The sequence below is a fragment of the Prionailurus bengalensis genome, chromosome D4, assembly GCF_016509475.1.
Source record: "Prionailurus bengalensis isolate Pbe53 chromosome D4, Fcat_Pben_1.1_paternal_pri, whole genome shotgun sequence".
Lineage (NCBI taxonomy): Eukaryota > Metazoa > Chordata > Mammalia > Carnivora > Felidae > Prionailurus > Prionailurus bengalensis.
Genome location: NC_057359.1, coordinates 50447845 through 50463311, shown reverse-complemented (window position 1 = coordinate 50463311; position 15467 = coordinate 50447845). Strand labels below are relative to the sequence as shown.

At 36.9% G+C, this 15467-nt stretch overlaps 1 protein-coding gene and 1 pseudogene across 1 annotated transcript in view; one reads left to right on the top strand and one right to left on the bottom strand.

Moving 5' to 3' along the window:
* The window catches only part of LOC122475109 (putative exonuclease GOR), a 42106-nt gene that overhangs the window by 12171 nt on the left and 14468 nt on the right, over positions 1–15467 (top strand). The window contains exons 6-9 of the mRNA XM_043566798.1: positions 8084–8180; positions 11957–12019; positions 13421–13570; positions 15071–15184. Coding sequence (XP_043422733.1) covers positions 8084–8180; positions 11957–12019; positions 13421–13570; positions 15071–15184 — 424 coding nt within the window. The remainder of the gene's footprint in view (positions 1–8083; positions 8181–11956; positions 12020–13420; positions 13571–15070; positions 15185–15467) is intronic.
* On the bottom strand, positions 3507–7199 carry LOC122475102 (annotated as a pseudogene).

Here is a 15467-nt window from a genome sequence, read left to right as displayed (position 1 = left end):
GTCTGTACACATATGTTCAGTTCCTTTGCATATATTTTTAGTTGTCTTTTTATCAAGTTTTGAGAGTTCTATGTATATTTTGGATACAAGTGTCTTAGTAGATACAGTATTTACAAATATTTTTTCTTTGAGTTGTATTCTTACTTTCTTGACTGGATCATTTGCATTACAAAAAGTTCTTCATTTTGATATATTCCAATTCATCTGTTTTTCTTTGTCACATGTGATTTTGGTATCCTATCTAAGAAACAAAGAACACAAAGATTTATTACTACTTTATTTTTTCTCAGAATTTTACAGTTTTAGTTACTACATTTAGGCATAGGATTCACTTTTTTAAATGACTTTTACATAAGGTATGAGGCAGGGGGTCCAAAAATTCATTTGAATGTGGATATCCAATTGTCACAGCACCATTTGTTGAAAAGATTATTTTTCGCTATTTAATTGTCTTGTCACCTTTGTCAAAAATCAGTTGATCATAAATACTAGATATAAATTAACATAAATTCTGGACTCATTTTATTACATTGATCTCTATTTCTATCCTATACCAGTATTACACAATCTTAATTACTATTGCTTTGTAGTAAGTATTGAAGTTGGAAACGTGACTCCTCCATATTTGTTAAATTTTTTAAACTGTTTTGGGTCCCTGGAATTTCCATATAACTTTTAGGTTCAGCTTGTATTTCCTACAGAAATACTGGATTATAATTTTGATAGCAGTTGCTTTGAATCTCTAGATCAATTTGTGGAGGATTGTCATTTAACAATATTAAGTCTTGTGAACCATGAACATGGAATGTCTTGTGGGGTTTTTTTATCTTTTAATTCCTTTCAACAGTGTTTTGTAATTTTCAGAGTATAAGTCTTTAACTTTTTTGTTAATACAGTATCTAGGAATAAATTTAACACTATTATAAATGGAATTATTTTTGTAATTTTATTTGCAGATTGTTCATAGCCAGTGTACAAAAATACAATTAATACTTTTTATCTTGTGTCTTGAACCCTTATATGCCTATTAATTTTTTTAAGTTTATTTGAGACAGAGAGAGAAAGAGAGCATGCACAAGTGGGAAAGGGACAGAGTGGGGGAGAGAGAGAGAGAGAGAGAGAGAGAGAGAGAGAGAGAGAGAGAATCCCAAACAGGCTACACACAGCGCAGAGCCCAATGAGGGGCTTGAACTCAAAAACCTTGATCATGACTTGAGCCAAAGTCAAGAGCCAGACACTTAACTGACTGAGCCACCCAGGCACGCCCCTATTTATTAACTCTAATAGTTTTCAGTGAATTCCTTGGGATTTTCTTCAAAGAAGATGATATCAACTGCAGATAGACACAGTCTTACTCTTTCCTTTCCAATCTGTATATATTTTATTTCATTTTCTTGCTTGATTTCTGTAGCATAAATGTCCAGTAGAATATTGCGTGGAGGTGGTAAGAGGGGGCATCCTTGTCTTGTTCCTTTCCCTAAGAGGAAAGCTTTCAGTCTTTCTCCATTAAGTACAGTGGTTACTGTAGGTGGTTTTTTAGTTGTTGTTGTTTTTTTTTACATGTCCTTTATCGAGTTGAGGAAGTTTCCTTCTATTCCTAGTTTAAGTGTCTTATCATCTTGACTTTTCTTAAATACTTTTTTCTTATCTCTTGATGTCATATAGTTTTTGTCTATATTCAATTAATGTAGTATATTACATTGTTGTAGGTTTGTTTTTTTATTAATCTTAAACTCATGCATTTCTTGGATAAACACCCTTGGTCACGGTGTATAGTCTTTTTATGTTGCTGGACTCAGTGTGCTAGAATTTTTGTGTCAACGTTAATTAGGTCTACAGACACGAGTCTGTAATTTTTTTTTTTAATATTACTTTTCTCAGCATGAAGCCCAACATGGGGCTCCATCCCACAACCCTGGGATTATGACCTGAGCTGAAACCAAGACTTGGATGCTCAAGCAACTAAGCCACCCGGGTACCCCATTACTGTTATATTTATTGTGATAAAATATGCATGACATAAAATTTCTCATTTTAGCCATTTTGGGTGCACAATTCAGTGTTACTAAGTACCTTCACAATGTTGTTTAACCATCACTACTATCCATTTCCAGAGCTTTTCTTCATCCCAGATAGAAACTCTGTACCTATTAAGGTAATGAATAACTTTTCATTCTTCTCTCCCCCCCTCAGCCCCAGGTAACCTCTATTTTAATTTCTGTCTCTGTGAATTTGCTTACTACAGGTACCTCATCTAAGTAGAGTCATGCAATATTTGTCCTTTTGTTTCTGGCTTCATTGACTTAGTGTAATGTTTCCATAGTTCATTCATGTTGTAGCACATATCAGAATTTCATTCTTTTTGGCAGCTGAATAATACTTTATTACTTGTGGTACCACATTTTCTTTATTCTAGTGATGGACATTGTAGCTTTCTTTGCTTGTAGTAACTTACTCTTTTTTTGGAGTCTCAGGGTTATATTGGCCTAATAGAATGAGATGTAAAATGTTCCCTTTTTTAATTTTTGGAAGATCTTATGAATGGTTACTATTCTTTTTTTTTTTTTAAATCTTCTTTAAATGTTTAGGGGAATTCATCAATGAGGTCTGGGCTTGTGGATATTTTTTTAATTACCAATTCATCTCATAGGTCTACTCTTGAGTCAATTTCATGAGGTTTTATCTTTCTAAAATTTCACATGTCATCTAAATTTTATAATACATTGGTATATATTTGTTCATAGTATTTCTTTATCATTCTTTTTATTTCTGTGAATTGTGTGGTGATGCCTTCTCTTCCATTACTGATTTTAGTAATTTGAGTCTTATTTCTTTTTTCTTAGCCTAGCCAAAGTTTTGTCAATGTTGTCGACCTTTTCAAAGAACCAACTTTTGCTTTTTTAGTCATCTCCATTTTAGAAAATTCTTCATTTCATTTATTTCTACTCATTATCATTTCTTTCCTGCTTTCTTTGGGTTTGGTTTACTATTAAAATTACAGTTTCTTAAGATGGAAGGCAAAGTTTTTAATTTCCATTTTATTTTTAGTAAAGCTATTTACAATAGGAATTATTCCCTAATCAAAAGGTTTGGTATGTTGTGTTTCCACTTAAATGTATCTCAATTTTTAAATCTCGTTTGTGATTTCTTATTTGCCCCACTGTGTAATTTCCACACATTTGTGAATTTCCCAAATTTCCTGTTGTTGACTTAAAATCTAATACCATTATGATCAGAGAACATACTTTCTGTGATTTAAATCCTTTTAAATTTATTGAGCATTATTTTATGGCCTAACACATGATCTGTTCTGGAAAATGTTCTGTATCTGCTTGAGAGGCATTACATATTCTGCTATTGTTGCATAGAGTGTTCTATAGATGTCTTCTAGGTATAGTTGATTCATAGTGTTGTTGAAATATTTTAGTTTCTTCACCGTTTGACTTGTTTCCATTATTGAAGTATGGTATAGAGTTCTCCATTCTTTTTTTTTTTTAATTTTGACACTGGCTGAAAGAGAACTTTTTATTGCTTTATGTACAGAAAATTCAGCATCCATTTAGCCCAGTTGGGTGGCCATTTGTTTAACCTTTGCCTTTTCCAACTTGGCAATGCAAGCCAGACTTTGGACCCAGGACATTGCCTCCCCAGTGGGGGTGGATCTCATCATATCTGTCTTTTCAATTGGTCCTGATGGCTTCCACCTGCTTAGCCAGACCTCCTTTGTCTTCTGACTTAACCTGTGTGAAGGTGACAGTGGTACAAGTCTTCCTGTGAACCAGACAACCCAGCCTGGCCTTCCCCTTGATAATGCACTAGGGAACCCCCATCTTAGGACATATGTCAGGCAGGAAGACAACCAGCTCAATGGGATCCACATGTGCAATCACTACCAGCTGAGCCTTCTTTGTCTCCACTAAGGTGGTAACAGTATTAACCCCAGCTCACAGGATGGGCAGCCTCTTAGTGGGGACATCACCTTTGCCAGCAGCTTTCTTCTCAGCCTGGGCCAACAATCTCTGCTTCTTCTCTTGCTTTATCTCTAGTTTGTATTTGTGGGCCAGTTTAAGCAGTTGAGTAGCTGTTTGGTGGTCCAAGCCCTGGGTGAACTGGTTAATCACAGGTGGCACTTTTAAACATTCCTAGAGAATAACCCTTTGCTGCTGCAGCTAGATGTAGCAAGGCCATTTGACAAAGTGGGTGAGTCCCTTTTAGGCTGAATGTCCCGTCTGATGCCAAAATTCTTGGGCCTTTTCTCAAATGGGATTGACTAAATTCTTGGCCTCCTGCTTCTTCACAACAGCGGCACCAGGCCACCTTCCTCTACTTGACATTCTTTCCTTTCAGCATCTTGGATGGTTGGAGAAGAGAGAAACTTTAGGTATCCATTCTTAATGTTGAATTGTTATTTGTCACTTGAGTTCTGTCAGCTGCTGCTTTCTGTATTTTGCTGCTCTGTTATTAAATGCATATTTGTTAATAATTGTTGTCTCCCTGATGGATTGGCTCTTATCATTATGTCTTTGTCTCTAGTAACAACTTTGTTTTAAAAATCTACTTTGTCTGATACTAGCATAGCCACTTCACATATATTTTACTATTTACAAAGTACATCTTTTTTTCTCCTTTACTTTCAACCTGTTTGGTCTTTGACTCTAAAGTGTCTATCTAGAGGTGCCTGGCTGGCTCAGTTGGTAGAGCATGCAACTCTTGATCTTGGGGTTGTAAGTTTGAGCCCTGTGTAGGGTGCAGATCTAAAGTGTCTACCTTGTATACAGTGTACAGTTACATATTTTTCATGATTCTTCCAGTCTCTTCCCTCAGTTGGAGTATTTAATCAATTAACATTTAATAAGTACTGACCAATAAGAGGATTTACATCATGTGTTTTGCTATTTGTTTTCTATATGTCTTGTGTCTTTTTATTTTCTCTATAATTAGTGCTTTCTTTTGTGTAATATAGATATTTTCTAGTGTATCATTTAAATTCCCATGTCATTTCTTTGGCTATATTTTTTTAGTTACTGTCTTACTTTTTGCCTTTAGGATTACACTTACCATTTTAATTTAAAACAATCTAATTCAGATTAAAACTACCTTCATTTCAATAGCCTATAAAAATTTTGTTCCAGTATATGTTTCCTACCCCCTTCTTTATACCATTATTATTATATGGATTATAACATTATATAAGCCTATCAACACAATTTTGTAATTACTGCTCTATGCCATTGTTAAAACAGGAGAAAATGATTATATACGAACACATATATTCTTCGATATTTTCCTATAAAGTTATATTTACCAATATTAATTCTCATGTGAATTCAAATAACCATCTAGTGTATCTGTTGTGGACCCCCTAGAGTACTGATAAAAATTTTTACACTTTTCAGCTCCAGAATTCCTAAAAACTTTTTATTTTTAAAATTTCTCTTTATTCATGTTGTCCATGTGGTAAGACCCCATTTTCTTTGCTTCTTTAAACATAGTTTCTTTCATTTTTAAAACATATTTACAAAGTCTTTGTACTTAAAGTCCAAAATGTGGACTTCCTCAGGGACATTTTCTCTTGGCTGGTTTTTATTCTGTATGAGGTACACTTTTTTGTTTCTTTACATAACTCATAATTTTTTTGTTACAAACTGTATGATTAATAACTGATTTCAGGTACATTTTTGTTTTGTTGCTAGGTTTTGGTTTTTCTTGTTGCTACTTATTTGTTTAGTGACTTTACTGAACTAATTTTGTAGATTCTGTATTCCTTTCAATGTACAGCCACTAAGTTCTCTAGTAGCATTATTTTTTAAGTTCTTGCCTTTAATTTTTATTTTAAGGCCTCCTTCAAAAGGATCACCCTCTGTCAGCATAATATACTTGTTAGCCAATGACTGGTTAGAAAATTTTCTTAAATGCCTTGTCTGTATGTCTTCCTCCCTTTGCCAGGGGGAATCTATGTGAGAAGAAGTGCCTTAAAACTTAGGTTGACAGCCAGCCTTAGCTTTTACGTCCTTGTTCCAGGGCTTCAAGAACAGCCACTAGTGAGTGAGTAGGGCCTTATCTTTTCCCAGGTCTTTCCCGGGCCACCTTTTAAGCTCCAGGAATATGTCAGGACCTTTCAAATTTTTTTGTGGTCACCTAGGTCTCCAAAATGTTTTTTAGATTCCTGGCCAGGTTGGGGCCCCTGGGTGGCTTAGTTGAGCTTCTGACTTCAGCTCAGGTCATGATCTCACAGTTGGTAAGTTCGAGCCCCACGTTGCAGGCTCTGTGCTGACAGCTCAGAGCCTGGAGCCTGATTTGGATTCTGGGTCTCCCCGTCTCTCTGCCCTTCCCCTGCTCTCTCTCTCTCTCTGTCAAAAAAATAAACGTTAAAAACATTAAAAAATTAAAATTCCTGGCCAGGTTCCTGTTTGCCCAACAAGAAATAATAACCTTAGGTGGCTGTCATCTTGCCACCCAGTTGCTATTGTTTTAGTAGCACCCAGGCAATAGGGTCCCCCCGCCTGCACCATGAGCTGAGTTCTGACTCAAATACCCACAACACCTTGAGAGTAGATTTTCCAGGGAGCTGCTTATTCAGACAAAATATTGTCTGTGTTCTGGGGATGATGTTTTTAGTGTAGCTGTAAAAGAAGTCCGTCCTCTCTGTTGGCTACGAGGCTGCCAACTTTTTATCACTATGGCATTAAGCTGGCAGGTGGGAAGTGGGTAATGGGAAAACCCTCAAGCTAAAATGGTATAGACTCCATTGTCTTACCGAGGTTCAGTAGTTTCTCTTAGGTAATTCTCAGTTTGTTCTGTGGCTTTGGTTAATTTTCAGAGTTTTGAAATGGTTACTTTAGTTATTTTGTCTGCATTTTAATTATTTTTATGGGAAGGTGAGTTCATGAACGTTCTTGTTCAGCCATTCCGGAAGTCTGTCTCCTCCAGGATTCTATACTGGTTGAAGAATAATGGCAACGCAAAGACAGACAAAAAAAGCAGCCTGTTACAGAGACATGTTATCCTTTATTATTTCAATTTGCTTTTCTTCTCTCCTCTCCCCAACCCCCCATGGCTTTCTCTCTGTGAAGTTTAGTGTAGTAAGAAGAATCTTGGCTTTGGTGTTTGGTCACTCCTGGATTCATTTACTAGCTCTGCAACAGTAAGATATCTACTTTTTCTTGAGCCGCATACAGGTTAGTCATGATGGCACCCATTCTCACTGATTCACAATGAAGACTGAGAAAACATTTAATGACTATTCTACCAAACCTGCACATACTAGGTGCCCGATAAAGCATTAATACAATGTATTCATTATATTACCCTTACTGGTTTCTGTCATTTTTTATCCATTTGTTTTCTTTTACTGACCTTTAGGATTTTCATGAATCCTAGCATAAAAATATTGATTACTGGGGCACCTGGGTGTCTCACTCTTGATTTCAGCTCGGGTCATGATCTCACAGTTGATGAGATTGAGACCTGCATCAGACTCTGCGCTGGCCATGGAGCCTGCTTGGGATTCTCTCTCTCCTCTCTGTCCTCTTTATCCTCTCTCTCCCCCTCCCCCCTTCTCCCTCTCTTCTCTCTCTATTTCTGTTTCTCTCTCTCTCTCTGTCTCTCAAATTAACTTAAATAGTGATTACTTAATGGTTTTAGAAAAGTAACCTATAAACTAAAGATAATGAAAAGAGGATTATGTCTTTCCTTTGCTGTGTGATCTTAAGCAAAGTATTTAGCCACCTTGAGCCTTTGTTACCTCAAACGAGAATAATAATAAGCACCTTTGATACATTAGGGGCTTGCTTTGAGAATCAAATGAATATGCACTGTAAGCTTTTTGTACTCTGAGATACTGTGGTTTTAGTTTGTGAAGAGAAGTATCTAGTTCCTCGATTTGATTCATGGGATAATTTTTTTTCTTTCCTCTCAAAAGCCATGAACAGAAAAATGTAAAATAAGTTGCTTTTTATTTGTGCCATTTTGTCCCCATCCCTTGAGTTATATTTTGCCATATTTATTCCATTATATTGTAAACGACATTTATTATCCATCATCTTGAGATTTAATATCTTTTATTATTCACTTCATGGTCTAGGCTAAAATAGAAGAAAAGGCCATTTATGAACGCTGTGGCAGTAGAAATATGTATGTGAACATAGCGATAAATACTCTTAAGAAACTGAGAGATCAAGGTAATTTCTTTATAATTAATCAAGTGATAAGATAAAAACTTGTGATCAACACCTGACATTAAACATGGTTTTTTTTTTTCATTAGCAGGGTCGTTTTTAGGTATTCAATGAAACATAGTTTAAAAATATTCTCTTGAGTAGAACATGCAAGGGGGATTTTTGGTTGAAAATAAATTAGATTTGAAATTAGACATATGAATATAACTCCTTGAGAGCTGTTATCATGGAGATAATTAAATTTGGTTTCTAGTTATAAAAGTAACTCATTCCATGTGAAATAGTATTTCTCAGCTCTTCTTTTTTTATTACTGCCCCCCTAAGATCTTTTTTAGACATTGTTTTTTCTACCACGCCCACCCCCAACCTCCAGTAGTATTAAGTACTTAAGGAATAATATTTTGTTGGGTAAGGCTGAGTTTTGGAAAGCCACATACCATTGTAATATCTATGATTTTTTTTCTTTATTCCTCAAGAGCCAGTTTTGTTTGCTTGGGGGTAATCCTACCCCCAATTTTGTTTCCTTGGGGGTATTCGAGAATACATAGCATGGATTCAAATAATACAGAAAAACATTAAAAAAAACAAAACAGCCAAAGACAACTTTATTCCAAATTTTTGTTATAGACCCTTCCATAATGACTACAGGAATATATGTAATTTTAATAATTGAGATGAATGCAGTCATTTGATGTATGCTCTAACTTTTTTCACTGAATAAAGTATCCTAGAAATCTTTCATCAGTTGATCTAGAATGTGTGTTAACATCCAGATCTGTATCGTACATTTTAATGACTACATGATACTCTGTTGTACTGACCTGTAGTACTGATACTCCATTGTGTAGAGTGTAGAATACAGAAGAAACACACGCACTGAGTATCTAAGTGGCTTACATGTTTTTTCTACCTTACGTTCTGTGATTAATGGAGTGTGAACTCAAACATTTCCTCATACTAGAGCCTATGTATCCTTAACATAAATCCCTGTGCACAGAGTAGCTAGCAGAAAAGGTCTGCATGTTTAAAATGGGTAAATATTGCTAACTGCCTCCAGAAAACATTTGCTGTTTACATTCCCCACTAATAGGGTAGGAGTATAAGCTTTTTCCTCACACCTTGGAAAAGTTCCTCATTTATCCCGTTCTGGAGTGTGAAAGTATAGACCAGAAATGAAATTATTTTAGCTTTTTATTATTATTATAAGGTTGAAGATCTTCCTTTTATCTATCTCAATTTAAATTGCCTTTTTGCATCTTTCTGTCCCCTTTTATTATCAGCCTATTCATCTGCAACAACCTTTCGCATATCCCCTTTTAATGGGCTTCAAATGTTTTCCTCAGTTTGTCACTCACTGGTACTTCAGCCTTATTTGTGAAGTTTGTAATAATAAAAGCTTTTCACTTTTACTTTTTTCTCTTTTTTAATGTTTGTTTTGAGAGAGAGAGAGAGAGCACGTGTGCACGTGCATGCAAGCAGGGGAGGAGCAGATAGAGGAAGACAGAATCCTGGTGCAGGGCTCTATCCCATGAACCGCGAGATCATGTCCAAAGGCAAATCAAGGGTCAGACGTTTAACCATCTGAGCCACGTAGGTACCCCTAGAAGCTATTTTAGAAGTGCAGTTAGGGGCACCTGCATGGCTCAGTCGTTTAAGCATCTGACTTCGGCTCAGGTCATGATCTCCGATTTGTGGGTTTGAGCCCCACATCATCCTCTGTGCTGACAGCTCAGAACCTGGAACCTGCTTTGGATTCTGTGTTTCCTCTCTCTGCCCTTCCCCTGCTCATGCTTTGTCTCTCTCTCTCTCTCTCTCTCTCTCTCTTTGTCAAAAATAAATAAACATTTAAAAATATATATATATAAATAAAAGTGTAATTAATGTCTTGCTTTTGGTTTCTGGGTTTTGTGTCATGCTTAGAAATGCTATTTTAATTTAAAGAATATAAAAACTTGATAATTTATAGCATTTAAACCATTTTTTTAATGTTAAATTTTATAGTAAAGAGCATGAGCAGGGGAGAGAGGCAGAGGGGGAGAGAGAGAATCATAAGCATGTTCCACACTCAGTGTGGAGCCTGACACAGGGCTTGATCCCATAACCCTGGGATCATGACCTGAGCCAGAATCAAGAGTCAGATGTTCAACTAAATGAGCCACCCAGGCGCCCCTATGGCATTTTTTTATGTACAGCACTTGAAATAGACTTGAATACCTGTGTTACAATATACAAGGTCTCAAGAACAGACATTTCTTGAAAGGAGACCTATAGATGGCCAATAAACACATGAAAAGATGTTCAACATCACTCATCTTCAGGGAAATAAAATCAAAACGACAATGAGATCACCTCACACCTGACAGAGTGGTTACAATCAACAACACAAGAAACAAGTGTTGGTGAGGATGTGGTGTGTGAACTGGTACAGCCTCTGTGGACAGCAGTGTGGAGGGTCCTCAAAAACTTAAAAATAGAACTACCATGTGACGCAGTAATCCCACTACTGGGTATTTATTTACCCAAAGAATATGAAAACACTAATTCAGAAGGCTGTATGCACACCTGTGTTTATTGCAGCATTATTTACAACAGCCAAATTATGGAGGCAGCCCAAGTGTCCATCAGTAGATGATGGATAAAGAAGATGTATATAGATAGAGGTGTGTGTATACATATATATACACATACATATACACACAATGGAATATTTCTCAGCCATATAAAAGAATGAAATCTTGCTTGCCATTTGCAACAAAGATGGATCTAGAGTATATAATGCCAAGCACAGTAAGTCAAAGAAAGACACCATATGATCTCACTCATGGGTAAATTAAGAAACAACGAATGAGAGACACTTGGGTGGCTTAGTTGGTTAAGCATCCAACTTCTGCTTAGGTCATGATCTTGCAGTTCATCTCTGTGCTGACAGCTCAGAGCCTGGAGCCTGCTTCAGGTTCTGTGTCTCCCTCTCTCTTTGCCCCTCCCCCGCTCATGTTCTCTTCTCTCTCTCTCTCTCCCTCTCTCTCCCTCTCAAGAATAAACATTAAAAGAAAAATGGAAAAAAAGAACAAAGGAAAAAAAATACAAATCAAAAAACAGACTCTTAACTATAGAGAACAAACTGATGGATACCAGAGGGGAAGAGAGTGGGGGATGGGATAAACTGGTGAGGGGGATTATGAATACACTTATCTCATTGAGCACTGGGTGATGTATGGAATTGTTGAATCACTATATTGTACACCTGAAACTAATAAAACACTATGCTAACTACTCTGGAAGTAGAACAAAAAACCTAATAAAATAAAAATTGAAATAATAAGAAAATAAAATATACAGAGTCTCTTGTTTTAGTATTTTCATGGTATTCTCACTCCCCCCCTTCTCTTCGTATTAAATACAGCATAAAGACACTGAACATAGAAGTCTAAGTACACATTTGGATATTTGCAATGAAATGGAAATGGTTTGCAAATTGTGAGAGTTATAGTCAGTAATGATGTAAAACTCATTGACTCATATTTAGACATACTCTAACCAATACACAGAATATAGTAGCTTTAGAAAATACGAAGTCCTGATCTAATTATTTCATAAATTACCATTTTTCCCAACTTAGCATTGGTTATGAAGTAGTTTGGTCTCCCATGTTGGGTGCCTATTTTAAGGTAAAAATAAAGACTTCACTGTGCTGTGGACCTTTCTCATGTTTTATACTTTTTTATAAAGCAGACAAAAATAATTCATTGTCTCAGAAGAAGAGTTCTTGTATGTTTTAGGTGTCCCTGGAAGCAATAACAACGATAAAACAACTGGATTGAAAAAGAATGAAAAGAAAAGTGGTAAGTTTGGTGCAATGTTGACAGACTCTTGACCTTGTTACCTTAAAGGAGAAGTAAATGTGGTGTGATGCAATTAGTAAACTATTGTGTTGGGGCGCCTGGGTGGCTCAGTCAGTTAAGCGTCCAATTTCAGCTCAGGTCATGATCTCACAGTTTGTGAGTTCAAGTCCTGCATCAGGCTCTGTGCTGACAACTCAGAGCCTGGAGCCTGCTTCAGATTCTGTGTCTCCCTCTCTCTCTGCCCCTCCCCACTCATTCTCTCTTTCAGAGAATGGACATGAAAATAAATGAATAAATAAACTTGTGTTTATGAAGGATCATCTGCAGACTGAATATTTAATAGCCTTTTTAAAAATTAGTATAAATAGATGAAAAAATGGGCTCTACTTAGGCAGTATTTGAATTCTCAGCCTCCTTTTTGAAGAGTGGCGGGAGGGGATACTTAATACCTATCCAGTCAGTGAGAGTAGTGCTTCTCAAACTTAACATGCATGGAATGACCTGGAAATCTTGTTCAAGTGCGGATTCTGATTCAGGATGTCTGGGAACAGCCTCCAAGTCTGCATTTGTAACAAACTCCCAGGATCAAAAAGCTAAAGAAAAAGTGTTACTTGATTTTGGTCGTATTTTGAATAAAACCAGATGGTAGCACCTGTCTTGTCCTCTAAGTACTTGTCTGAAACAAAGCAGGTACTTCTAGAATCTCCTAATATTTCTCACACAGAAGAATTCTTTTTTGTACAAAAGGGTTTGCCAAAGATAGTGTAGCAAATTCTGCCAGAATTTTAAATAACACCTTAGGAGAAATTTTAGGAATCCATTCATGTGAGGGGTTAGGGTTAGTGATGTTGGAAAGAGATCCTTGAACTTGAGCATTTTGCCCTTGTGAGAGTTACCATGTTTCCTGCTTGTAAGCTTCTGTACTCTGCTTATCTCAGTGTTTATTAAGAATCAATAAGCATGATTTGGAGTCAGAAGACCTGAGTTGTGTATTAACTATGTTGTGTAACCTTGGTCATGTGCCCTCATTTCTCTGAGCCTCATTTTCTTTGTCTGTAAAAATGAGGTCAATAGGTTTTCGCTTCTGGGTTAATATAAAGTTCAAAGTCCTGACGATAGTTTTTGGCATGCTTAATATGCACTGGCTATTACTGATGGGATTCTTACTTCCCCTTCTCTTAGCCATAGTATAGGACCTCAGATGATGCAGAGAGCAATCAGTATCTACATATCTATAGGTCAAAGGATATGAAGACTTTAGTTTTTTTAGACTACTTCCTTACTTAATGTTAATCAGCATTTGAGCTTTTCATATCTGAAAGGGTTAGTAGACTCTAACCTTACCACTACCTTAAAACATGTTATTTAAATTTTATTGAACCACACTTCTTTTTTTCTTAGCACTCACAGGAATTGTTCTCTACAGACATCTGCAAGACTACCTTCTAACGGAAGAACAGTTACATGAAAATGACTATCCACAACCCAGCCCTGAAAAACCAGGAAGTATTCTTTTAAACCCAGGCATGACCAAAGCTCTTCTAAATGACAGTAAGTATATGGGACTGAAAATGATCCTTGCTACATGCTAAGGCTGGAACACTAAAAGGATTATTTCCCTTTCCACTTCATTTCCATTGTGTTAGAAGTTTATTTTCTTAATTTATTAAATATTAACAATCATTTAAGGTAAGTACTAGCATTACCTTCATTCACACAAATGAGGAAAGAAGCCCACAGAGGTCAAATGACTTGTCAAAGGTCACTCTGAAAATAAGTAGGAGAGCCAGGATTTGAACCCAAGGAGTCTGATTCTGGAGTCCCTACTCCTACCAACTATTCATATGCAGTGTCAGTTTTGAATACTTCCTGTCCTTTAATTAGAAATTCTTATAAAAAAGATTTACAATTAGTGTTACTATTTTACATTTTCTCTAAATACTAGGCATAGTTAAAATTCATTCCTTCCACCAAGAAGAAAGAGAGAATATTTAATATCCCAGCTGTCAAACCTTAAGTCCATTGGAGTTGGAAATGGAATTTTAGAAATATTTTTCTGGGTGCCTGGGTGGCTCAGTGAGTTAAGCATCTGACTCTTGGTTTCAGCTCAGGTTATAGTTTCATGGTTCATGGGATCGAGCCCTCCATCGGACTCCTCACTGACAGTGCAGACCCTGCTTGGGATTCACTCTCTCCCTCTCTCTCTGCTCCTCCCCTGCTCATGCTCTCTCACTTGCTCTCTCAAAATAAATAAACATTTAAAAATATTTTTTTCAATGACTAGAAAATATTTATCTTTTGTATCTTTAGAATTTTTCTCATTATTGTCTTTGCCATTTGAGTTACCTTTTTTTTTTTTTTCAACCCTTGACCCAGTTAAGAACAGAGGCTCTGAAGGAGGAAGGGAAACCTGCATTTGGTTGTTGGTTTTCCCTCCAGCCTTGGTTTTCCCAAATCTGGATCATACAGCTACCCCCTTAGGTCTTTGTGAGAATCAGTTACAGGAATGCATGCGAAGTGCTCGGCACAGTACCTGGCTCAGAGGCTCATAATAGACTGCAACTAAGAGTTGCCATCATCATCAGAACCAATTTGAGGATTATCACTGAAAACCAATGTTCACAAATGGGTCTAGTGAAAAGCCCAGATCTACTCTCAATGACTTAATAAGCATGCAGGCCCCTCCATGTTTAAAGGGGATAATAAGGAAGACATATGTCCTATTTCAGGAGTTACTATGTACTAAAAGTAGATAATTAATCAAGTTGGCTACAGTCAAATTATGGCTCTAAAACCACAATTATCTGGCATTAGGCTGAATCTGGAGGCAGACAGGATGCCTGTTGGAAGACAGGCACCCCTGGTGCTGGGAGCCGGTCACCTACAAGTATTGCTTTGGGTAATCCTGCTAAGTTCCCTGTTACCTCACGGTCAACCCTGGGCATGTAATCCATGCGTGATCAAGAATGCAAAGGCAGTTAATTCCCTGCATTTCGGTTCATTTGTCTTTTCTCCCCAAGTATTCATGAATAATTTCATATTTTGTTTCAGCTTCTAGGAAGATCTGTTGTCGTTGTGGGAAAATATATGGTGTGACTCCCGCAGGCAAACACAGTAGGGTAGAAGAATGCTACTACCACTTTGGCCGAGTGCTGACTCAGAAAGGCAAGTATTTGGTAGTTCTGCTTTATTTATTTGACAAGCCAGTGCTTGTCAGAGAAAATATCGATAAAGTATTCAGTTCACTGTATTTGTCAGGTGCAGTCCAGTCGAGAGAAACTGTACCGAATCTGAAGTTTGAATTACAAGCACCTACTTCTGACCACCACTCGCTACCCTTGTGGCCCACTGGTGTGGGGAGTCCCAGGCTGTGAGGGGGGTGCGGGAAGACCTCACAGCAGTCAACTGCCTCCTGATGTCACCTGTTTTGCACCTGCCAGCATTAGAA